The sequence below is a fragment of the Zosterops lateralis genome, assembly GCF_965231275.1.
Source record: "Zosterops lateralis genome assembly, chromosome: 35".
NCBI classification, from domain to species: domain Eukaryota; kingdom Metazoa; phylum Chordata; class Aves; order Passeriformes; family Zosteropidae; genus Zosterops; species Zosterops lateralis.
This window is the reverse complement of record NC_139795.1, coordinates 336,436-360,633: the sequence shown is the minus strand read 5'-3', so window position 1 is coordinate 360,633 and position 24,198 is coordinate 336,436. Positions and strand designations below refer to the sequence as shown.

General features: G+C 51.4%; 2 protein-coding genes across 6 annotated transcripts; one reads left to right on the top strand and one right to left on the bottom strand.

Moving 5' to 3' along the window:
* Positions 1-2,068: 2,068 nt before the first annotated feature.
* On the top strand, positions 2,069-13,387 carry FLOT1 (flotillin 1). Of its 5 annotated transcripts, none has more exons than XM_083881786.1 (12): positions 2,417-2,540; positions 3,332-3,407; positions 3,482-3,572; positions 5,112-5,255; positions 6,028-6,147; positions 6,553-6,648; positions 7,132-7,284; positions 7,956-8,137; positions 8,680-8,725; positions 9,431-9,568; positions 10,949-11,104; positions 11,818-11,950. In XM_083881786.1, exons 1-12 carry the CDS (start codon positions 2,498-2,500, stop codon positions 11,926-11,928), a joined length of 1,356 nt encoding a protein of 451 aa, XP_083737912.1. In that variant the 5' UTR covers positions 2,417-2,497; the 3' UTR covers positions 11,929-11,950. The 5 variants fall into 5 exon arrangements, with proteins under 5 accessions (XP_083737913.1, XP_083737910.1, XP_083737911.1 ...); XM_083881788.1 differs by having other exon boundaries at positions 11,324-11,950; XM_083881787.1 differs by lacking the exons at positions 3,332-3,407; positions 11,818-11,950 and adding an exon at positions 12,562-13,387 and having other exon boundaries at positions 2,069-2,540.
* LOC310921609 (tubulin beta-5 chain) lies at positions 12,833-23,970 on the bottom strand. The gene is made up of 4 exons (XM_083881789.1): positions 23,794-23,970; positions 19,469-19,577; positions 16,955-17,065; positions 12,833-15,484 (listed from the first exon to the last, which is right to left on the bottom strand). The coding sequence occupies exons 1-4, from the start codon at positions 23,848-23,850 to the stop codon at positions 14,427-14,429; spliced, it is 1,335 nt and encodes a 444-aa protein (XP_083737915.1). The 5' UTR covers positions 23,851-23,970; the 3' UTR covers positions 12,833-14,426.
* Between the last annotated feature and the right edge of the window lie 228 nt (positions 23,971-24,198).

Below are 24,198 nucleotides of genomic sequence, written 5' to 3'. Positions count from 1 at the left end.
AATAAAAGGTAATCCCAGGGCTGACAAATTAGCTAACCCTACATGGGTAGCACTTCAGCCTGACAAAATTGTGCAAGTTAACGTGTTGCATGATTTTCCATCAAAGTGCACACACTTTGCAGGAGCAGTACCAGTCAATGCCAACTGAGTCTTGTGTCATTGTCAGTTCTTGTGCTGACTGTCATGGCCTTGCTGCAACTTTACCAGCAGGGGGTAAACTTCAGAGGCCTGAAAGCCTTGCAGCTTTGGCAAATAGATGATATTCATATTGGTGAATTTGGCCGACTTAAATATGTGCATGTTTTGCATGCATAATTTAACTGATCAAACCATTGTTGAATGTGGTCATGGTATCCTAAGGCGTGTTCTGTCAAAACAAAATTACTTCCGTTTCAGTGCAGTCATCAATCAAGATGCACCTGCCTCAAGTGAAAGTCTGGGTCTCTGACCACTATAAGTGGAAGGACCCATGTGGGCTCATCACTTGGGGTTGTAGGTTTGCTTCCGTTTCCATGGAGGCACTGGAGTACGGTGGATACCTGCAAGGGGCATTCATCCTGACTCACGACATCAAAACCCAAATGTGGCCAACAGCCAGCATTCAGGTGATGATCAAGATGCTGATCATCATTTAGATGATTTTCTATAAGTAGAAAACAAGTATTCTATCCTTTTTGTTTCTAGAGTAGTGAGTGTTGACAAGTTAGACTCATTTTTGAGCAGATTGACGATGTTTTGTTACTGTACTAGAATTGGTAACTGACTCCTTGCAAGGATGAACAGCAAGACTTGGTGTTGGTGCTTGGATGTGATTGTGAAGAATTCACTAGCATGTGCCAGAGAATGTCCCTGACCATTCTAAGTCAGTGTCCAATTGAGGTTCTATGTAGTAACTGTTAAGTTACTAAAGGGACCTCTTGTGCCGTGTTTGTTCTCGTTCCTGCAAGGGCCCTGCAGGAGATTACAAATGCTGCGTTCTGCCTTAAAACAAAGGGGTGAGATATGGGAACTGACAGTGGTCAGAACATGGATTCTTAGGCTCCAGGCAGTGCCTTGAAGCCTGTGGGGAAGCCAAAGACAAAACTCTCTCAATCTGATATGGGAAGTCATGAGGAGGAACCCAAAACAATCTCTATAAACAATCCCTGTAGATAGTTTCCTCCTGACACCTGGTAACTTGTTTACTGGTAGAGATGTTTACAAAAAGGTGGTGCCCTAAAGGACCAATCCTATTGTTTGTACCGAAACACTGTAAAAAAAGAATCTGTCTTTCAATAAGCTTTGCTATAAGCCCTCTGAAGAAATCTGAGTTCTACATGTCGTTACATGAGCTGTCCTGAATCGTAATGATACAAAGTGACCGTGCAATGACCATGACACAACCATGACCTTGAGATGACCATGAGGTGACCATTACAGAGAGATGACAATGAGCATGACATGATGGTGATCAGGAGATGACCAAGACCATGAGATGACCATGACAGAACCATGAGCATGAGCATGAGATGATTTGGATTAAGAGATGACTGTGAGGTGACCACGTTCTGACCATGGCTCTGAAATGATTGTGGCTATGGGGTGACCATGGCCATGAGATTATGGTGACTATGACCATGAGATGACCATGACTATGAGGCGACCATGAGATGACCATGACCATGAGGTATTGAGACCAAGAGATGATCATGAGATGATCATGACCATGAGAGGACTGTGACCATGAGATGACAATGACACAGCCATGTGGTGATGGGGATCATGAGGTGAACATGAGGTGACCATGACACAACCATAGCCATGAGGTAATCAAGCAATGTCCATGACTGTGACCATGACATGACATTGACTATGAGATGACCCCAGGCATGAGGTATTGCGACCAAGCAATTACCACAACATGACCATGACCATAACCTGACCCTGACCATGAGATGACCATGAGCATGAGATGATGGTGACCAGGAGATGACCATGACCATGACCATGACATGACTGTGAGCACAAGATGATTTTGACCATGACACAAACATGGCCGTGAGATGACCATGATTTATTGTGGCCATTAGTTGACCCAGGGATGACCATGAGCTGACAATGAGCTGACCATGAGGTGACCAAGGGATGACCATGAGCTGGCCATAGGATGACCATGAGATGACCACGACCCAGCCATGGTCTGGAGCTCCCCAGATCCCATCACTCCCCTCACCTCCAGGTTCATCCCGTACTGAAATCGTTCATTTTCCATGGATAATACGGACACCTGAGTAGGTGCAGCACAGGCAATAGAGCACCGGGAAATCATTAACGTCAGTAGTTGCCAGGCGGAACAGATATCCTCTTCCCGCCCCTGCGCGGCAGCCAATGGGAAATTGTGTGACGTCATCGCCCCGGGGAAGTGGCGAGCGCGGGGGCTGCCGGGATCGGGGCGGCGGTCGCGGAAGTGGCGCTCGATCCCGATCGGCCCCGATCGATCCCCGGTTCCCCCGCCGCGATGTTCTTCACCTGTGGCCCCAACGAGGCCATGGTGGTATCGGGTGAGTTCGGGGGCCCCGGGGGCTCCTGGAGACCCCCCCAGAATCTCCCGGAAACCCCCAAAATCTCCCAAAACTCCCGGGAACTCCCAGAATTCCCTCCAAAAACTCCTGGAAACTACCAGAATACCCCAAAACCCCTTCCGGGAACCCCCAGAATCCTCCCCATAAAAACTCCTGGAACCCCCCCAAATCCCCCAAAAAAACTCCCGGGAACTCCCAGAATCCTTCCCAAAATCTCCTGGGAATCTCCAAAACTCCCGGGAACCCCCAGAATCCCCCCCAAAGCCCTTCTGGGACACCCCAGAATCCTCCCCAAAATCTCCTGGGAACCATCAGAATGCCTTCCAAAAACTTCCGAAAACGCCCAGAATCCTGCAAAAACCCTCCAGGGAACCCTCAGAATCCTAAAATCTCCTGAGAACCCCCAAAACTCCTGGGAACCAACTCCCGGGACCCCCAGTCCCACCCTGGGACTCCTTGGACCCCTCCCAACCCCCCCAAACCCTCCTGGATTCCCTCCATCCATTCCTCCTGTCCCCCTCGGGACTCCTGGGGACCCCCCTCAAATTCTGCCCCCCAAAAACTCCTGGAGGTCCCCCCGACTCACTCAGTCCCCCACAAACCTCTCCTGGGACCCCCCCCAAACCCCTCCTGGCGATTCCTACTGGTGTCTCCCTTTCCTCTCCCGGGGTTTTATGATCTCCCCTGGGGTTTTGGGATTCTGCCTCCCCTCGGGTTTTTGGGGACCCCCCGGGTTTTTGGGGTTCCCCCGAACTCTCGGTGCCCCCCAGGTTTCTGCCGCAGCCCCCCGGTGATGGTGGCAGGGGGCCGGGTTTTGGTGATCCCGTGCCTGCAGCAGATCCAGCGGTGAGGAGGATTTTTGGGGTTTGGGAGGGGAGGGCTACCTCGAGATTTGGGATAACCCCCCGGGTTCCCCCCAGGATCTCCCTGAACACGCTGACGCTGCCAGTGCGCAGCGAGAAGGTTTATACCCGCCACGGGGTGCCCATCTCCGTCACCGGCATTGCCCAGGTAACCCTGAAACACCCCCAAAACCACCAGAAAAATCCCCCCAAAATCCCCCATCAGAACCCACAAAGATCTTCTGAAAAATCCCCTCCTGGACCCTCAAAAATCCATCATCAGAACCCCCCAAAATCCTTCAAAAAATCCCTTCCTATATCTCCAAAAATTGCCCCCAAAGATCCCCTAAAAATCCCCTCCTGGACCCCCAAAAATCTCCAAATTCCCCAAAAATCCCCTAAAACCAGCCCAAAAATACCCTCCTATACCCCCAAAAATCACCAAAAAATCCCTCATTGGAACCCCCAAAGATACACTCATGACCCCCCAAAATCCCCCCGAGATCCCCAAAATGCCCCTCGAAACCCCCAACCCTCCCTGAACCCCAAAACCCCGTTAAGAACTCTCCAAATCAACTCAGAACCCCCAAAATCTCTTTGGGAACCCGCAGAATCCCCCTCGGGTACTCCCAAACCCCACTAGGATTTGCAAAAGCACATTTTGGATCCCCCAAAATCCACTCAGAACCCCCTAAATCCCCCTCGGGACCCCCAAATTCCCCTCTGGGACCCCCGTAAACCTTTTCCCCCCCGCCACGGGCTCCCCTGCCCGAACCAACCAACGTGGCGTTGCCCTTTTAAGGGAGGTGATGGTGAAACCCACGTAATGGTGTCTTAAAGCGGTGATGGAAGCACAAAACAAACTGAGGGAAGGGGAGGGGCTCTTTAAAGGGGGTTTGGAACCACATAAAGGGTTAAAAACTCTATTTAAAGGGGCATTTAGGGGTGGGGAATTCCTTAAAAGGAGCTTGAAGTTTTGGGGATCCCCAAACTCCTGTAATGGGAGGGAAAATCCCCCTTAAAAAGGGCTTGGAGTGGTGGGGACTCCAAAAAATCCTCAAGGGGGGCAAATCCCTTAAAAACGCTTTAAAAGCCTTTAAAAATCCTTTAAAGGCTGTAAAAAACCCTTTTAAAACCCCTTTAAAATTGTTTAAAAACTTTTTAAAACCCCCCTTTAAACAATCTTAAAAAAAACTTTAAAAAACATTTAAAAAATCATTTAAGAACCCTTACAAAACCCTTACAAAACCCTTTAAAAACTGCTATAAAACCTTTTAGGAACCACTAAAGAACACTTTAGAAACCCTTTAAAAAACAAAAAGGGTTCCTGATGGGGGAAGCCCCCCTAAACCCTTCTTAAACGGGTCAAGATCCAACTTTTAAAGGGGCTTGGGGTGATGGGGATTCCAAAATTCCATTAGGGGAGGCCCAGACACCCCTCCAAAGGGGTTTTTGGTGGTGGTGACCCCTTTAAAGGGGTAGGATCCCCCCAAAAAACGGGCTGTGGGTTGTGGGGACCCCCAAGCCCTCTCCAAGAGGATGAGACCCCTTAAAAGGGCATTGCCATGGTGGTCTGCACCTTGCCAAACATCTGGCCTCTTAAAAGGGCAATGCCACACATACCCCCTTAAAGGCACCATGCCAATTTTGGGCGTCCAGGGGATGGCTGGGGGTATCCCCAGATGATCCCATCCTCTCCTCTCTGCAGGTGAAGATCCAGGGGCAGAACAAGGAGATGCTGGCAGCCGCCTGCCAGATGTTCCTGGGCAAGTCAGAGAGCGAGATTGGCCAGATTGCCCTGGAGACGCTGGAGGGCCACCAGCGTGCCATCATGGCCCACATGACTGTGGAGGTGGGGCTGGGAGGGAGCCACGCCCACTTTAGGGAAGCCATGTGCCTCCCAGGACGGCCATACCTACTTGGGATCCAACCAAACCGCCCCTTCTAAGATGGGGTGTGGCCCCTTTAAGAAATCCCAGATATTCTTGAAAGGTCCATTGGCCCAGAAGCCACGCCCCCTAGATGGACACACCATCTGGATGGGCACACCTCCTCGGGGACCAGTCACCACCCCCTGTTGGGATGGGATGTGGCCCTTTAAGAGATCCCTCCCCCATTTGACCCATGAGCCCTGCCCCCTGAAAAGCCCCACCCCTAGAGGAGGACACACCCAGTGGTGAAGCCATGCCCCCTAAGGCACCACCCTTATACCAGAGCCACACCCCCAGATCCAGGTCCCACCTGGCACCACCCATTGCCTCAAGCCACACCCCTGGCTAAGCCACACCTATCAGCCCTTCCTGTGCTAAACCCTGCTTTCTTTTGCCCCTAAGAGCCCCACCCCGTTCAGACATGCCCAATTTAATCCCACTCCTCAGGCCCCATCCTGCTAAGCCCTGCCTTGCTAAGCCCCCTCCCTGCCTTCCCAAGCCCTGCCCTATTTGAGCCCCACCCTGCTAAATCACCCCTCTGGGCCACACTGCAATAAGCCTTGCCCAATTTGAGCCCTGCCACTGTTTTGGGATCTACCCTGCTAAGCCCCACCCAACTTTAACTCCACCCTAATAAGCCCTGCCCCTTTGAGCCCTGCCCAAATTAAGCCCCACCCCCTTGTCTCCACCCAGGAGATCTACAAGGACCGGCAGAAGTTCTCAGATCAGGTTTTTCGCGTGGCCTCATCTGATCTGGTGAACATGGGCATCTCTGTGGTCAGCTACACGCTCAAGGATGTGCACGATGAGCAGGTGACGATGCCTGGGACACCTGGGCACAGTTGGGGACAGCTGGGATACACCTGGGAGATACGCGAGTTATTCCTGGGGACACCTGGGACACACCTGGGGACATCTGGGAGATACCTGAGGAAAGCTGGGGACACCTGGGACACACCTGGGGGCAGCTGGGGACAGCCAGGATACACTTGGGGACACCTGGGATACCTGTGGGGAAGCTGTGATAGATCTGGGACACACTTGGGGAGACCCAGGACACAACTGAGACACACTCAGGACACATCTGGGACACACTTGGAAATGCCCAGGGACAAGATGGGGAGACCTGGGGGACCCTAAGATACACCTGGGATACACCTGGAGGGAATGGGAGTGACACAGGTGTGCCCTAGGTGTGACACAGGTGTCCCTATGCAGGATTACCTGCGCTCCCTCGGCAAGGGCCGCACAGCGCAGGTGCAGCGCGATGCCCGCGTGGGAGAGGCCGAGGCGAAACGCGACGCTGGGATCCGCGTGAGTGACACCGGGGATACCTGGGGACAGCTGGGCACACCTGGAGCACCTTCCTATCAGTCATCCCCAGTATTCCCCAGTGCCCTCCAGTGCGCTCTCTGTGGCCCCCAGTTCATCCCAGTGCTCCCAGTACCCCCGATACCTCAGTACCCCTTTTCTGCTGCTCTCCCAGTCCATCCCAGTGCCCCCAGTACCCCCAGTACCCCCATTCCCTAAACTCCCTCAGCATCCCCAGTGCTCCCAGTACCATCCCAGTCCCATTCCAGTTCCATCCCAGTCTCTCCCAGTACTCCCAGACCCCCCAGTGTCCCCGCAGGAGGCGCAGGTGTGGCAGGAGCGGGCGTCAGTGCAGTTGCTCAGTGAGGAGGTCACGGCCCCACCAGTGCTCCCAGTGCTCCCAGTACCCCATCCCCCAGTGCTCCCAGTAGCCCAAGTGCTCCTAGTCTCTCCAGGTCCCTCCCAATCCCCCTGGTGTCCCTGCAGGAGGCACGGGCACGGCAGGAGCAGGTGTCAGCGCAGCTGCTCAGCGAGGAGGCCACGGCGAGGGCCCAGCGCGACTTCCAGGTGGCCCAGGCTGAGTGTGACGGAGCCGTGAGCGCCCGCAGGGCCACGGCAGAGCTGGCCTTCCAGTTACAGGTGAGAAACACCTGGGACATGTAATGAACACACCTGAGATCATCCCAGGGCCATGGCCAAGCTGGCCTTCCAGTTACAGGTGAGAACACACCTGGGCACACATAATGAACACATATGGGAGAGGAAATGAACACATCTGGGACAGGCAACGAACACCTGGGACAGGGAACACACCTGGAGGGGCTGGAGCTCACGTGGCTCACCTAGGACCACCCTAGAACACCTGGAACCTCCAAATCCTGGAGTTGCCCCCAAATTTGGGTGTCTTGGGTCACCTGAAGACCCTCTCTGCCACCTGAGCTTGCACTGGAGACACCTGGGTCCCTGCCTGCTGTCACCTGTCCCTGTGTCCCCAGTGTCACCTGTCCCCTCGTCCCTCTCCTGATGTATTTGGCACCTGTTCATGGTGTGTGTCGCCTGTCCCCATGTCCCTCTCCAATGGATTTGTCACCTGTCTCCGGTGTCCCCTGTTCCTGTGTTCCTGGTATCACCTGTCCCCGTGTCCCACCCCTGCTGGTTTTGTCCCCTGTCCCCGTGTCTGCATTGTCACCCATCTCATGGCCCCAGCAGGCGGTGCATACTCTCAGCAGGCCATCACGGCACAGCAGGGCGAGGTGTCCCTGTGTCACCTGTCCCATGTCTCCGTGTTACCTATCCCATGTCCCTGGCAGGCAGCGCGCTCTCAGCAGGCCATCGCGGCGCAACGGGGTGAGGTGGCGCTGGTGGAGCGGGCGCAGCGGGCGCAGCTGCAGGAGCAGGAGGTCGGGCGGCGCCGCCAGGAGCTCGAGGCCACCGTGCGCAAACCAGCCGAGGCCGAGCGCTACCGGCTGGAGAGGTTGGCCGAGGCACAGAGGTGAGACACTGCCCCTTTAAGGGAGGCCATGCCCCTCAATGGGGGAGCCACACCCTCCACTCAGGTGTGGGGATGTTTTGGGGAGTCCCCATTCATTGCTGTTTTAAGAGGGGTGTTGCCCATTTAAGGAGAAGCCGCACCCTTACTGTGGTGGGTCCTAGCAATTCGGTTGGAGCCATTGCCCCTTTAGGACAAGCCCCACCCCTTAAGGGGAGCCACACTCACCCTGGTGGGTGCTACTACCTTTAGAAAAGCTGTGGCCCTTTTAAGGGAAGCCATGTCCCTTGAGTGAGAAGCCACACCTCCAAGTCAGCCACCATCTCACCTCAGTGGGCCCCACCAGTCTGTCTGTAGTCCTTACCTTTTTAAGAGACACATGCCCCACTTGGCACTGTCATTGCCCTTTAAATACCCATTTTTCCCTTTTAAGAGAAGCCGTGCCCACTTCAAATAGGCCACACCCCTATTCTGATGGGCCCACTCATACTACAGCATTGCCCCTTTAAGAGCAGCTCCACCGTCTGACTTGGCGCCCCCTACAGGACACAGGTGCTGCTGCAGGCTGAGGCCGAGGCCGAGGCCCTCAAGGTGAGTCCTGGAGGTCCCAAGGGGGGTTTAGGGGTCCCAGACAGAATTTTGGGGGATCCCAGGTGGGTTTTGGGTGAGTCCCGGGTGAGGTTTGGGGAGGTCCCAGGTGGGGTTTGTGGCCCCAAATCTGAAGTTTTTTGGGGTTCCCTGGGGCATTTTTGGCTCTCCTGGAATTTTGGAGGGTCCCAATCCCATGTTTGGGGCCCCCAACCTCGTTTCCAATGTCCCCAGTTCCGTTCTTGGGGTCCCCAATCCATTTCTCGTGTCCCCAGTCCTGTTTCTGGGGGTCCTGATCCCACTTTTGGGCTGTCCCAGGTGGGATTTTGGGAGTCCAAGTTGTGACATTTTGTTCCTGATCCTGGTTTTTGGGTCCTGATCTGATTTCTGGGGTCCTGACCCCATTTTTGTGTTTCTGACTCTTTTCAGGGGTCCCATTCCCATTTTTTGGGGTTTCTAATCCTGAGTTTGGGTTTCCAATCCTATCTTTTGGGTTTCTGACCCCATTTCTGGGGTTCCGCTTCCATTTCTGGGGTCCCAATCCCATTTTTAGGATGCCCAATCGTATTTCTGGTGTTCCAATCCCATTTTTGGGGTTCAAAATCTGATTTTTGGGGGTCCTGACCTTGTTCCTGGGTGTTCTGACCCTGTGTTTGGAGTCCCCATCCTGTTTCTGGGTTTCCAATCCCACTTTTGGTGTCCCCTCAGGTGACAGGCGCTGCCCGTGCTGAGGCTGTGTCGCTCCGTGCCCGCGCTGAAGCCGCAGCGGCGGCGGCCAAGGCTGAGGCCTTTGGGCAGTTCCAGGATGCGGCCGTGGTGGAGATGGTGCTGCAGAGACTGCCCCAGGTGGGGACATGGGGACACTGGGGACACTGCGGAGACTGCCCCAGGTGGGGACACAAGGATGTTGGGAACACTGGGGACACTGCCCCAGGTGGGGGCATGGGGACACTGCAGGGACACTGCAGAGACTGCCCCAGATGGGGACGTCGGGACAGTGCAGGGACACTGCAGGGATACTTGGGGACACCTGCAGACACCTTGGGGTGGCACTTCTGAGGACACTTTGGAGACATTTTGGGGACATTGGAAGGGGTGGTGGTGGCACTTGGGGACAGAGTGACATTTGGGGACATTTTGGGGATATGGGGATGCTGGTGGCACCTTGGGGACACTTTGGGGGCATGGGGACACTGCCATGGTAGCATCTTGGGGATAGAGTGACATTTCAGGCTGGCACTTGAGGGACATTTGGGGATGGTGGCACCTCAAGAACACCTTGGGGACATTCAGGGATGGCATTTCAGGGACACTTCAGGGGCCTGGGGAGGGCGGTCCACCTTGGGGACACTGGATGGAGTTTGGAGTCTTTAAGGGGGAATTTGGGGATGCCATGCAGGGATTTGGGGGAACTCAGGGCAACTTGGGGGTATTTTGGGGTGTCTTGAAGGAGATTTGGGTCCCTAAGAAGAGGTCCCCAAATTTTAGGGGCCCCTGGAGAGATCTGTGGTCATTTAGAGGAGATTTTGGGGTCTTAAGGGAAGATCTGGGGGTTCCCCAGGGGAATTTTGGGGTCACTAAAAAGAAATTTGGGGGATTTGGGGGTCTTTAAGGGGGCATCTGGGGGGACCCAAAATTTTGAGGCTGGGGAGGTAATTTAAGGGGATTTGAGGTTTCCAAGAAAGGGTCCCCGAAATTTGGGGGTCCCCAGAGGGATGTGGGGGGGTCTGAAATTCCAGAATTCTGGGGAAAATCTGAAAATCTCGCTGGGAAACCTGAGGATTTCAGGAAAAATCCTTGAATTTAGGGCAAAAACCTGAGGAGTGAGGCTGGAATTTGGGGCTGAAATTAATTTTGGAGGAATATCTACAAATTGTAGTGTGAAACTTGGGAATTTTGGGAAAAACCTCACACTTGCGGCTAAAATCTGGGAATGAAATCCAGGAATTTTGAGCTGAAATTGAGAATTTTGAAGAAAACTCTCAGGAAGTTCAGGAAATTTTGGCTCTGAAATCCATGAAGTTAGGGGGAGACCTCAAACTCGCCACTAAAACATGGGAATTTGGGATATTGGGGAAGGAATTTGGGAGTTTGGGGCTGTAATTTGAGGCTGAAATTTGGAGATTTTGGGCTGGAATTTGGGAATTTTGGAATCCGGGCTGGAATTGTGGCTGGAATCTGAGAGCTGTGACTGGAATTTGGTTTGACCCCGGGCTCCTGGGGCAGGTGGCTGAGGCAGTGGCGCAGCCGCTCCTGGGGACGCGCCGGGTGACGCTTGTTGGTGGTTCCGGGGATGTCGGAGTGGCAAAAATTCCCTCAGAAATCCTGGATTTGGTGACACGGCTGCCGGGGGCCGTCGGAGCGCTGGCCAAGGGATCCCAGGTGAGGCCAGCAGATTTGGGGGGAACTTTGGGGGTCCCAGGTGTGTCTAGGGAGTCCCAGGAGGATTTTAGGTCTCGGAGGGGATTTTGGGGTTCCAGGTGAGATTTGGGATGGATTTTGGTGTAATTTGGGGGGGGGTCCCAGGCGGGGTTTGGGGTGAATTTGGGGACATTTGGTGACACCCCCAGGTCCCCCCTGACTTCCCCTTTGTCCCCTCAGGTGACCCCAACAGAGCCTGAGGGTGGCGCCACCGCAACGTCCCCAAATGTCCCTAAAGTGTCCCTGAGCGCCACTTCCCACTGACACCAAAGTGTCCCCAAGTGCCACCACACCACCCCCCCCCCCCCCCCCGGACCCCACTGTGTTCACAAAGTGCCACCCAAGTGCCACCAGCCCCTGATGCAGTGTCCCCAAAGTGCCACCCAAGGCCACCAAGGTGTCACCAGCCCTGAGGTCCCTTTGTCCCCGAAGAGCTACTGCTGCAGTGCCAGTGTGTCCCAGAAGTGCCACCCCCAAATGTCATTGTGTCCTCGGAGTGTCCCTACAGTGTCACTATCCCCAAGGTGCCACCTTGTCCCCAGAGTGTCCATAAAGTGCCACCACCGCACTGTCACCATGTCCTACAAGTGTCCCCAGCATGCAACCACCCCTTGGCAGCATCCCTAAAGTGCCAACCCCAAATATCACTGTATTGTCCTCAATGTGTCCCCAAGGTGCCACCACTGCAGTGCCATCATGTGAATGAAGTGTCCCCGAAGTGCCACCACCCTTGGTCCCACACCCTGTCCCTAAAATGCCACCAGCCTGAGTCACCATGTCAATAAAGTGTCCCAGAGGTGCCACCAAGCAGTGTCCCTGTGTCCTTTAAATGCCACCACCCCTGCAGTGTACCCAAGGTACCACCATCCTCCCCTTGGTCATGTCCCAAATGTGTCCTCAAGGTGCCACCCCTGAATGTCATGTCTCTGAAGTGCCATGTCCCCGAGTGTCACTGTGTCCCCAAGGTGCTGCCAGCCCCAGTTTCCCTTTTAAGTGCCACCTTGTCTTTAAAAACCACCTCAGTGTCCCGACCCAATGGTGCTGCTACCACTGGAGTCACCAAGGGGGGATTTGGGGATCCCAAAGGGACATCTAGGGGGGAGGGGACATGGGGTGGCACCAAAGGGAACAAGGGGAACCCCCCTGGATGACATCAGGGACCCCTCCCAGTGACCCCCAAGTGACATCGGGGACACAAGAGGAACAGGTGACAATGGGGACCTCCAGATGAGGATATGGGGACCCATCCAGGTGACCCCAAGACTCTTCCCAGGTGACACTGGGAACCTTCAGGAGGGACATGGGGACCCCCAGGTCAAAGAGGTGACAATGGGGACCTGCAGCTGGGAACATGAGGATGCCCCAGGTGACACTGGGGACCCTAAGATGACACTGAGACTCCCCCCCCCCCAACCCAGGTGACAAAGGTGACCCCTGGACCCTCCAAGTGACCCTTAGACTCCTCCCAGTGACCCCCAGATGACACTGGGGACCTTCAAGAGGGACACGGGGACCTCCAAGGTGACAATGGGGACCACAAAGTGACCTCAGGACCCTCCAAGTGACAAAGGAGACCCTCAGCTGGAGACATACCAGGTGACATTAGGGGTCCTCCAGGTGACACTGGAACCTCTCAGGTGACTTCAAAGTGACCTTGGAGACCCCCAGATGACCCAGGAGGTGACACAGTGGCTTTTCCATCCCGAGTTTATTCTGGACCCGGGGGCGACTTTTCAATATGAAAAACAAAAGAAATGGGAAAAAATAAACAACATCCATAAACAGGAGAGAGCGACCGGGAACAGCGATGGAAATCGGGGAGAAACGGAGGGAAATTGGGAAAAACAGACAAAACATAGGGAAAAATGCACAAAATTTGCAAAAAATGGACCAAAAAAGGGGAAAAACTGAAGAAAATTGAGAAAAATGAACAAAAATTGAAGAATACAAACCCAAAATGAGGGAATATGGGTAAAAAATGAGCAAGCAGAAATAAGAGAAAAATGAACCAAAATCTGGGAGAAAGGAAGCAAAATCTAGTTAAAAGAAATGGAATTGGAATAAGAGCAACCAAAAATGGGGAAAAAAACAGCAAAAATTGGAAAAATGGAAAGAATGACCAAAAATGGGGAAACTGACGAAAAACGAGGGAAAATAGGTGAAAATTACTGAAAACAAGAAGAAACCAAATTGGGGAAAAATAGGAAAATTAAACAAAAATGCAGGACAAAAAAAAAGGGAAAAATGAACAAAACTTGGGGAAAAACTGACAAAAATTTGGGAAAAACAACCCAAAATAAGGGAAATGGAGGTGGGGGGGGGAGGAAGGGAAGGGGACAGGAGGCCGAGGTGGCAGCAGGGGAGGGGCAGAGGTGATGATGACGGTCAGGGCTGTTCCATGATGAAGGTCAAGAGCTCTTTCTTCCATGATGATGAGGATGATGAAGATCAGCAACTCTTCCAGGTTGAAGGTGAAGGCCAGAAACTCTTGGAGGCTCTTCCATGATGATGATGATCAAGGGCAACTGACCTTGACTAAGGGCTGAGGATGATGAAGATCGAAGACTCTGCAAGGACCACAATGAAGGCCAGGAGCTCCTAGAGGCTCTGTGAGGAGGAAATTGAAGGCTAAGAGCCCTTGGAGGACAATGACGAACACTGGGGACTCTTCAAGCATGATGAAGGCTGGAGACTCCTCAACAGCAATGAACCCTGGGGATTCTTCAACAATGACGGAAGTTGGGAGCTCAGACTATGTTTAGGTTTGGAGGCTCTTCCACGATGAGGAAGGCTGGGGACTCCTCAAGAATAACAGAGATGAAGGTTGGAGGCTGTGAGGACAACACTGAAGTCTGGGGACTTTTCAAGAATGATGTTGATGAAGCCTGGGAACTCTTCAACGCTGATGAAGATTAGGAGCTCTTCAAGGACAAAGATGACAGAAATTTGGAGCTCCGAACCATGATCAAGATTGGAAACTCTTCCATGATGATGAACACTGGAGACTTGGTGATGATGATGATGAAGGCTGGAGACTCTTCAAACATGATCAAGACTGGGGAACCATGAGGACAACACTGAATGTGGGGGACTCTTCCAGGGTGATGATGATGAAGGTTGAGGATAATGCTGAAGATCGGGTGGGGACTCTGCTGCTGCTGACAATGATGACCGAGGCCAACGCTGATGACGATGAAGGACAATGACAGAAAAGGCGCCGCCCACCGGTTGACGCCTCTCTGGGACAACACACCGGGAAGGGGACAGGCTCTGCAGAAGCCCCTCAGGCCTCCTCTTCAGCCTCCTCACCAAAATCTTCCTCCTCCTCAGCCGTGGCATCCTGGTACTGCTGGTACTCGGACACAAGGTCATTCATGTTGCTCTCAGCCTCAGTGAACTCCATCTCGTCCATGCCCTCGCCTGTGTACCAGTGCAGGAAGGCCTTGCGCCGGAACATGGCTGTGAACTGCTCTGAGATGCGCTTGAAGAGCTCCTGGATGGCTGTGCTGTTCCCGATGAAGGTGACGGCCATCTTGAGGCCGCGTGGTGGGATGTCACACACGGCCGTCTTCACATTGTTGGGGATCCACTCCACAAAGTAGGAGCTGTTCTTGTTCTGCACATTCAGCATCTGCTCGTCTACCTCCTTCATGGACATGCGGCCACGGAAGACTGCAGCCACAGTGAGGTAGCGGCCATGGCGGGGATCGCAGGCTGCCATCATGTTCTTGGCATCGAACACCTGCTGGGTGAGCTCGGGCACAGTTAGAGCCCGGTACTGCTGGCTGCCACGGCTGGTCAGAGGGGCAAAGCCCGGCATGAAAAAGTGCAGCCGTGGGAAGGGCACCATGTTGACGGCCAGCTTGCGCAGGTCAGCATTCAGCTGGCCCGGGAAGCGCAGGCAGGTGGTGACGCCACTCATGGTGGCCGACACCAGGTGGTTGAGGTCACCGTAGGTGGGCGTGGTCAGCTTGAGGGTGCGGAAGCAGATGTCGTAGAGCGCCTCGTTGTCAATGCAGTACGTCTCGTCTGTGTTCTCCACCAGCTGGTGCACTGACAGCGTGGCATTGTAGGGCTCCACCACCGTGTCCGACACCTTGGGGGACGGCACCACGCTGAAGGTGTTCATGATGCGGTCGGGGTACTCCTCGCGGATCTTGGAGATGAGCAGTGTGCCCATGCCTGAGCCAGTGCCCCCGCCCAGGGAGTGGGTCAGCTGGAAGCCTTGCAGGCAGTCGCAGCTCTCGGCCTCCTTGCGCACCACGTCCAGCACAGAGTCCACCAGCTCCGCCCCCTCTGTGTAGTGACCCTTGGCCCAGTTGTTGCCAGCACCACTTTGGCCTGGAAAGGGGGGGAAAGGGTTGGGCTGGGGTCTTGAAAACACCTCTGGGAACCTTCAAACCACCTTTGGGGACCTTAAATCAGCATTGGGAACCTTAAAACTTTTTAAGGAACCTTGAAACCACTTTTGGAGATCGTCAAACCACTTTTGAGAACCTCGGGGACCTTGCAGTTACCTTTGGAGACCCTCAACCAAACCATGACAATCTTGGGGATCTTCAAGCCAGCTTTGTGGACCTTGAGAACCTCTACCCCTGCTTTGAGGACCCTCAAACCACATTGGGAACCCTCAACCCAACCCTAGAGATCTCAAAATTATCTTTGGGATCTTCAGCCCAATCCCGGGCACCTTCAAAAACGTCAAACTCACCTTGGGAAGCCTCAAATCACCTCTGGGATCTTTGAACCAGCCCTGAGGATTTTGGGGACCCTCCAACCACTTCTGAAGACCCTAAGAGCACCTTTGGGGACTTGCAATGCCTCTCTGGGGTGACTCAACCCACCCTCTATGACCTTGGGGACCCTCAGACCATGTTTGGGGACCTTCAAAACATTTCTGAGGAGCTTGGGCAACTCTGACCTACCTTAGGGACTTCAGGGACCTTTAAAACCATACCTTGAGGACATCTGGGGACTCCCAAACCCATCCTTGGGGACCTTGGAAGCCTTCAGATTCCTATTGGTGGGATACTTGGGGACCTTTGTACCACCCCTGGGTCCTCCAACCCCACCTCGGCGGGACCTGAGGATCTTCCCCACCCTTGGGGACCCTCAACTACTCCTAGGGGACATTTAGGGACTCACTCACCATACCCCTCCTTGGAGACCTTAAATCTTTATCTTTGGGGACACCTGAGGGCCTTCAACCCCACCTTGGTGGGACACTTGGGAACCTTTGTGCCATTCTTGGGTCCTCCAACCCCACCTTGGGGACACATGGGGACCCTGATCTCCCCCCCTTTGGGACCCTTGCCACCCCTTGAGGCCACCACCCACTGTCCCAGGTGTGTCTCCGAGTGTCTGAAATGTCCCCGGGTGCCCTAAATATTCATGTGTGTCCCCAAGTTGTCTCTGATATCCCTCAGGTGTCCCCAGGTGTGTCCCAAATACCTCAAGGTTTCCCCCGTGTCCCTCAGGAGCCCCCAGGTGTCTCCAGATGCCCTCTCATGTGTCCCAGATGTCCCCAGGTGTGTCCCAAATACCCCCAGGAGCCCCTGAGTGTGTCCCAATGTCCCCAGGAGCCTCCAGATATACCCAGACGTTCCCAAGTGTGTCCCAATGTCCCTAGAACTCCCAGGTGTGTCCCAATGTCTCTAAGTATGCCCAGGAGCCCCCAAGTGTGCCCCAGATGTCCCTCAGGAGCCCCCAGGTGTGTCTCATTTATCCCCAAGTGTGTCCCAATGTCCCCAGGAGCCCCCAGCTGTCCCTGGTGTCCCAATGTCCCCAAGTGTGTCCCAGGGTGTCACTCACCAAAGACGAAGTTGTCGGGCCGGAAGATCTGCCCGAAGGGGCCGGAGCGCACCGAGTCCATCGTGCCGGGCTCCAGATCCACCAGGATGGCCCTGGGCACATACTTACCCCCTGGGAGGGACCAAAACCAACAAAAATCACCCCCAAAATCACCCAGAGTAACCCCAAAAATGGGAAAATCTACCCCAAAACCACCAGGGTGGTCAAGGCACGAAATTACCCCCTGAGGAAGGACCAAATATGCGAAAATTTTTCCCCAAACCACCCAGAATTAACCCACAACCATTCAGAATTAACCCCAAACCACCCCAAATTACCTTAAAACCACCCAGAATTACCCCAAAACCACCAAAGTTCACCCGAAAACCACAAAGATGGCTCTGCGCTTGGATTTACCTTTGGTAACATCACCAAAAACCAGAAAAATCACCCCAAAACCAGCCAAAATTAACCCCAAACCACCCTGAAGTACCCTAAAACACCAATAATTGCACCAAAATCACCTGGAAATACCCCAAATGACCTGGAATTATCCCCCAAACCAGCAGGAAATACCCCAAGACCACCCAGAATTTACCAAAAACCACTCAGAATCACCCAGAAACACCTGGAATTCTCCACAAAACACTCCAAACACCAAAAATTACCTCAAAATCACCAGAATTCATCCCAAAACACCAAAACTATCCCTAAAGTACCTGGAATTACCCACGAAATACTTTAAATTACCCAAAAACCACACAGAATTGTCCCCAAAATGCTCAAAGTTAACGAACAAATACCAAAAATCACACCAGAAAGAGCCAAAAACCATCCCCCAAATGCCCCAAACAGCCCCAAAACACCTGGAATTACACCAAAAACAGAACCCCAAAAGAACCAATATCAGCCCCGAAGAACCCAAAATTATCCCATAACACCCCAAATCACCCCAAAAGTATCTGGAGTCACCTCCAATCCACCAAAAATCCATCTAAATTCACCCCAAAACTATCCCAAAATTACCCCAAACCACCTCAGTCACTCCAAACCCACCTAAATTTACCCCAAATCATCCCAAAAATCATTCCAAACCCACCTAAAATCAAAACCAAAACACCCCAAAAATACACCCAAATACTTAAAATCCCAAAATAATCTCAAACCAACTTTGAAACATTAAAATACTCAAAATCACCCCAAGTTACCTAAAAACAACCCAGAACCCACCAACTCAACCCTGAAGTGCCCCAAAAAATGCCCAAATTCACCCCAAAACTACCTCATGTCAGCCTAGAACATCCAAAATCACCCCAAAATGAACCCCTGAGCCTCCCAAATCTGCCCAAAACTGCCCCAAGCCAACATCCAAACTACTGAAATAACCCCCAAAAATATCCAAGATCACTGCAAATAGACCTAAAAAAACCCAGACCCTCCAAAACTCTACCCTTCATCACCCCAAAATGCCCAAATTCACTTCAAAACCTCCCAAACCACACCCCAAAATCCCAAAATTCAACTCTCAAACCACATCCCAAAATCCATAAATTCAGACCAAACCACCTCAATAAGACCCCAGCACACCCCAAACCCCCAAAATAAACCCAAAAATCTTTAAATTGGTACTAAAGACACCCAAAATGAGACAAAGGAACAGGGAAGAGGACAAAAGGATAAAAGACAGGTGACACTGGGAGGTGACAATGGACAAGGTAACTTGGGAGAGGACAATGAATGAGTAACACAGGAGGTGACAGGATGAGGTGACACCAGGGGGTGTCACAGGGTGGGGCAACACCAAGGAGGGTCACAGAACTGGGGATGACAATGGGAGCAGACATCAGGGGGATCATAGACTAGGGAGTGACAATGGACAAGTGACACTGGGGTGGAGGTGTGACAGAACAGGGTGCCACCAGGAAGTTTAGAGGCTTGGGGATGACAGTGGACAAGGTGACACTGAGAGGCTCACAGGGTGACACAGGAAGTGGCAAAGGACAGGGTTACACCAGGGAGTCCCCAGGGTAGAGGTGACACTGGGAGATGACACTGCAAGGTGACAGGACTGGGGGTGGCACTGGGAGGCGACAGGACAAAGTGACACCACTGGTGTGACAAAGGAGGGGGGTGGCACTCAGGGACACAGGCGATGAGGTGACACAGGTTATGCACATGGTGATACTGAGGGGGAACAACGGGACACGGTGAAACGTGGGTTAAAATAGACAATGGACAGGAAGGTGACACTGGGAACAGAATGACAATGAGGAGGATAAAGTTATATGAGGGGATGACAAAGCAGGGAATGGTGGTACTGTGAAGGTGACAAAGTGACACTAGAAGTCACAAAGTAACAGCAGACAGAAGTGACAAAGGTGACATTGAGGAGGGTGTGACAAAAGCCACCAAGTGCCACCCAGCACCTCCCAGCTGCCACTGCAGTGACACAATGGGGGAGGGAAGAGCAGAGGAGCCCGAGGGAAGGGTGACAGCTGCCCTAAAGTGCCACCAGGTGTCCCCAAGTGTCCCCACCTGTGGCCTCGTTGTAGTAGACACTGATGCGGTCCAGCTGCAGGTCGCTGTCCCCGTGGTAGGTGCCCGTGGGGTCGATGCCATGCTCGTCGCTGATCACCTCCCAGAACTGTGGGAACATGGGGATAGCTCGGGGACAGCCCAGAAGAGAGTTTGGGGCAAAATCCAGGGATTCAGGGAAAAAACCAGGGGTTTTGGAAGGAAAAATGGGGATTTTATGGGGTTTGGGGGAGTGGTCTGGGGCAAAAGGGGCAGGGCTTGTGGAGGGGGAACAGCAGGGCCTCTCCCACTTTCCAACAAACAAGACCTGATTTAGGGGAAAAAATGGGGATTTGCAGGAGAAAAGTTGGGATTTTAGGGGGAGAAATGGGGATTTGGGGGTGTGGTCTGGGGGAAAAGGGGTGGGGCTGGTGAAAGGGTGGGATCAGGTGGGGCACACCACCCCAGACCACATTTTGGAGGAAAAAAACAACAATCTGAAGAAAAAGAACAGGGATTTTAGGGGGGAAAATGAGGACTTTGGGGTGGGGAATGAGGATTTGGGGGCATGGTCCGGGGCTTAAAGGGCCAGGGCATAAGGAGGAACAGGGTCAGCTGGGCCATGCCCATCCCAGACCCCATTTTTGGGGAAAAACAGGAATTTTGGGGAAAAACACTTGGGGATTTGGAGGTGGAATATGGGGACTTGAAAGGATTAAAGGAAGGCTGTGGGTGTAGGACTTAAGGAGGAGTGGGGATGCATTAGCCATGACCACTTTGCTACACCCGAGACCAGATTCTGGGGGAGAAAATGAAGATTTGGGGCTAAGAAAAAACTAGGAATTTTAGGGTAGGAAATAGCCATGAGGAGCATTTAAAAATTGGGATTTGATGATAAAAAATTAGAATTTTAAAGGAAATGGGGGCGAGGTCTGGGCTAAAGTGGGTGAAGCTTGTAGAGGGGTGGGGCCACATCCACTTTACTACACATTCATTTAGGGGACAAAAAGGGGATTTTGGGACCTTACAGGAAAATTGAGATGTTAGTCTGGGTCTGCTTACCTCTCTTAGGCTGCTTTTTTTGGAGCAAAACCAAAGGATTTGAGAGACTTAAAGGAATTCAGGAGTGTGGCAATGTGAGGAGTGGGGTCAAAGACCTCATCCACAGTCAGGACCAGTTTCGGGTTAAAAAATGGGAATTCTGGGGGCCTTTAAAGTAAATTTATGGCGTGGTCCGGTCCTAAAAGGTTGGGGCTACAACCCTCAGCCACTCCAGCGCTCTTTGTTGGGGTAAAAAACACGTGATTTTTAGGACTCTTTTTGTGGTTTGGGGGCGTGGCTTTGTAAAGGGGCATGGCCAGGGCAGCGCGGCCCTGCTCCCTCAAAAGGGCGGGAACGCAGGAAAATGGCGGCAAATCGTTAAAATTCAAACCAACCCCTCCAAAATCAGTTTTTTGCACCCCAAATCGGCGCGCTTTTTTTGACCCAAAATAAGGATTTTTACACCCAAAATTAGCTCAGAGGGCTTCAAGTTTTGTATTTTAAGGTGAGACCCCACAAATGTGAGGGTTTGGGGTTAAAATGGGTCCTGGAAGGGGAGGAGGGAGCATGGACTGAGGGAAAAATGAGGTGAAAAAAGGTGATTTCAGGGCTAAAGAAAAAAAATGCGGCAAAAAAGGGAGTTTTTGGGGCTGCAGAGGAAGAAATAGGATAAAAACAGTAATTTGTGTAAAAACTGGTAATTCTGGGATTGACAATTTAAAAAAAGAGGTAAAAAATAGTGATTTGAGATTAAAACTGTGGTTTGTGGGATTATGTGGAAAAACGTATTTAATAAGCCACGGTTTTGGGTCTGAGAAGAATGGGATTAGATATATTAATTTTGGAGCTAAGAGACAAAAGAAAATAAAAATCAACAATTTAAGGTTAAAAAAAGGAATAAATGAGCTTAAAAATGCTGATTTTGGAGCTGAAGAAAGGAATTGGCTAAAATCTGCCGTTTTAGGGGGTTGTGGGCAAAAATGGGCTAAAGATGGAGATCTTGGGGCTGGTGAGAGAAATGGGTTAAAAATGGGGAATGTAGGAACAGAATGGTTTCAATAAGTGTTATTTGAGGTGAAAAAACTGAGATTTTGGGCAAATGAGAAAAAATGGGTTTAAATAGACCAAATTTGGAAAAAATCAGGATTTTTTTAGCAAACAAATTTGTAAATTCCGAGGCCTAAAAATGTCAGTTTGGGATAAAAATTAAGTGATAGAAGTATAGATTATGAGGGAGAAAATAACATTTAATGGTAAAAGTTGCAAATATTGGAGTGAAAAAATGCGGGTTTCGGGCAGAACTACCATTTTTTGAGAGCTAATTTGACCTCTTAAAAGTCGATATTTTCTGTAAAGTAAAAATAGCTTTTTTGGCCTCAAAATTGTAATTTCGATTCAAAGCCTCCTTCCCAAAGCTAAAAAAAAAATTTCCCAATTTAGGGTTAAAAACTCCGATTTCAGGCATTTTGGACAACAAAGATTTTGGGATGGGGCAGAAATTGTTTATTAAGGGAACAGGAAATGCAGTCTGGAGACACAAAGAGATCGATTTGAGTCTGAGAATGGCCATTTTTTGACAAAAAGTGACATTTAATGAAGAAAAAAATGAAATACGACGTTCAAAGAAGCCGTTCTGAAGGTGAAGTAAATATTCAGGGGAAAAAACGGGATTTTTGAAGCAGCAAAAAGGTCGTTTCAGTGTGAACTGTAAATTCCGAGGCCTAAAACAACACTTTTTTGGGCAAAAATCGCCAATTTCTGCTAAAAAGAATGAATCTGAAATAAAACCTGTTAATTTTGGAGCAGAAGTAATAATTTTGTGTTTAAAAGAAGCGGATTTGGGAGGACAAAGCTGCGATTCTTTCCCCGAACCTCCATTTTGGGGCTGGAAACCTCCATTTTGGGGCTGGGAACTGCCAACGAGCTGCAAAAATACCCCGATTTTAACTCAAGTTCTACTTTCAGAAAATAAACCCATTACTTTTTTTTCCTCAAAAATCCACGTTTTGGGGATAAAAGCCTTGATTTTGGATGAAAAATGTTATTTTGCACAACAAAGATGCTGAGGTGGAGCTCCGAAGCTCCATTTTGGGGCTGGAAAAAAAATGTTTTGGGGACAAAAAGCCGCATTTTAGCAGCAAAAAACCCTCATCAATGAAAAGAACCAAAAACATTTCAGTCTAAAATATTAATATTTTAGGAATAAAAGTGGTTTTTTGTGGAAGAAAATCATCCATTTTTAGCAGTAAAACGGGCATTTTAGGCAACAAAGCTGATTCAATGGAAGAAAAACTTTATTTTTCGGTGTTCCATATAATGATCTAAAATTTACATTTAAGGATTAAAAAACGAACTGTTTTTTGTTATCATATCCCGTGGTTTAAAAAGAAGTTTAAAAATATTAGGTTTGCAACTAAAAAAAAATTTTTCGGAACAAAAAAAAAAGTGTTTGGATCAAAAAAATAGAAACACGCTTCTTATTTATGAGCTAAAAGCCTTTACTGTGAACATTAAACCGCTTTTCTGGGGGTTAAATCCTCCCATTTTAGGAACTGATCTCTCCGGGCGTGACGCACGATTTGGGGGTCAAAATTCTTAATTTGGGGCAAAAAAATCCGCATTTTGGAGGTAAAATTGGACAGGTTTGTTGTGCAAATAATCGATTTTAGGGGCGAAAATACCCGGTTTTGGCGTGACAACAAATTATTTTGAGTCTGAAAAAAACAGATTTAAAGCTGAATGTTTAGAAATCACAAGCAAACCAGGTTTTAGATTTCATTAGAATTAAATTGCTGTAAAAGTTTAAATTCTGGGGTTAAAGCCTTTAATTTCATAGCTTTTCGCCGCCATTTTGGCGCTTTCCCCGCCCAGCCTCGGCTAAAGCCCCCGATTTGGGGCAAAAAGCGCCACTTGCGGCCAAATTTTTTTTTAATATTTTCTTGAATTAGGAAAAAATCAGCATATGTTCTTAGAACGCCCCAAATAGGGCGATTTTGGGGGCAAACCGCCGCGATTCGGGGCCGCCGCCCTCAGCCGCCATTTTGCGGCCGCGTGTGTAGGGGGCGCATCCGACCGCCGAAAATCCTCATTGAACGACGAAATCCCTTTTTTTTTAACCCCAAACCCGCTAAATTCAGCACCGCCTCCTTCCCTGAGAGCTGCCTCTTCGGCGGGAAAACGCCGATTTTTGGGTAAAATAGCTCTGGTTTGGGTCACCCTTTGTCTTGGCGCGCGAAGGTTGGGGGAGCTCTTAAAGGGGCAACGCCGCCTTGGCGGGGGATGGAGGTGGGGCCTGCTCCGCTCACCTTGGCGCCGATTTGGTTGCCGCATTGGCCTGCCTGGATGTGGACGATCTCCCTCATGGCGGCGGCGGAGTCTGGCGGGGGGGACTCGGGCCCACCCGGACGGCGCGGAGGCGCTCGGAAAACCGGACAGAAAAAAGTTAAGAGGCGGCGCGGCCCCTTTAATAGCGGAGCAAAAGCGCGAGCGCGACAGCGGCGAAAATGGCGGCGGCCGCGGCCTCGCGCGCGCTCATATAGGACAAAGCCGCGGCTCCCATTGGTCAGCACCGCCCGCTGGCCCCCTTCTATTGGTTAATCTTAATGTCAATCGAGCAGTCTGTTCTTCCATTGGTCAAGGTCCCCGTAATCTCTTCCCACCGGCTCTCTGGCTCTCCCGGAGGACCGCCCCGCCCCGTCTCGGTAGTCTGT

What these genes read in the sequence shown, in the direction of transcription:
- LOC310921609 (XM_083881789.1), bottom strand. Translation starts at nt 23,850, where the DNA reads ATGAGGGAGATCGTCCACATCCAGGCAGGCCAATGCGGCAACCAAATC. An exon ending in GCAACCAAATCGGCGCCAAG is followed by an intron (nt 19,578 to 23,793) that starts GTGAGCGGAGCA and finishes ATGTTCCCACAG; the next exon opens with TTCTGGGAGGTGATCAGCGA. An exon ending in CTACTACAACGAGGCCACAG is followed by an intron (nt 17,066 to 19,468) that starts GTGGGGACACTT and finishes GGTCCCTCCCAG; the next exon opens with GGGGTAAGTATGTGCCCAGG.
- FLOT1 (XM_083881784.1), top strand. Translation starts at nt 2,368, where the DNA reads ATGGGAAATTGTGTGACGTCATCGCCCCGGGGAAGTGGCGAGCGCGGG. An exon ending in CCGTCACCGGCATTGCCCAG is followed by an intron (nt 3,573 to 5,111) that starts GTAACCCTGAAA and finishes TCCTCTCTGCAG; the next exon opens with GTGAAGATCCAGGGGCAGAA. An exon ending in AGGTTGGCCGAGGCACAGAG is followed by an intron (nt 8,138 to 8,679) that starts GTGAGACACTGC and finishes CGCCCCCTACAG; the next exon opens with GACACAGGTGCTGCTGCAGG.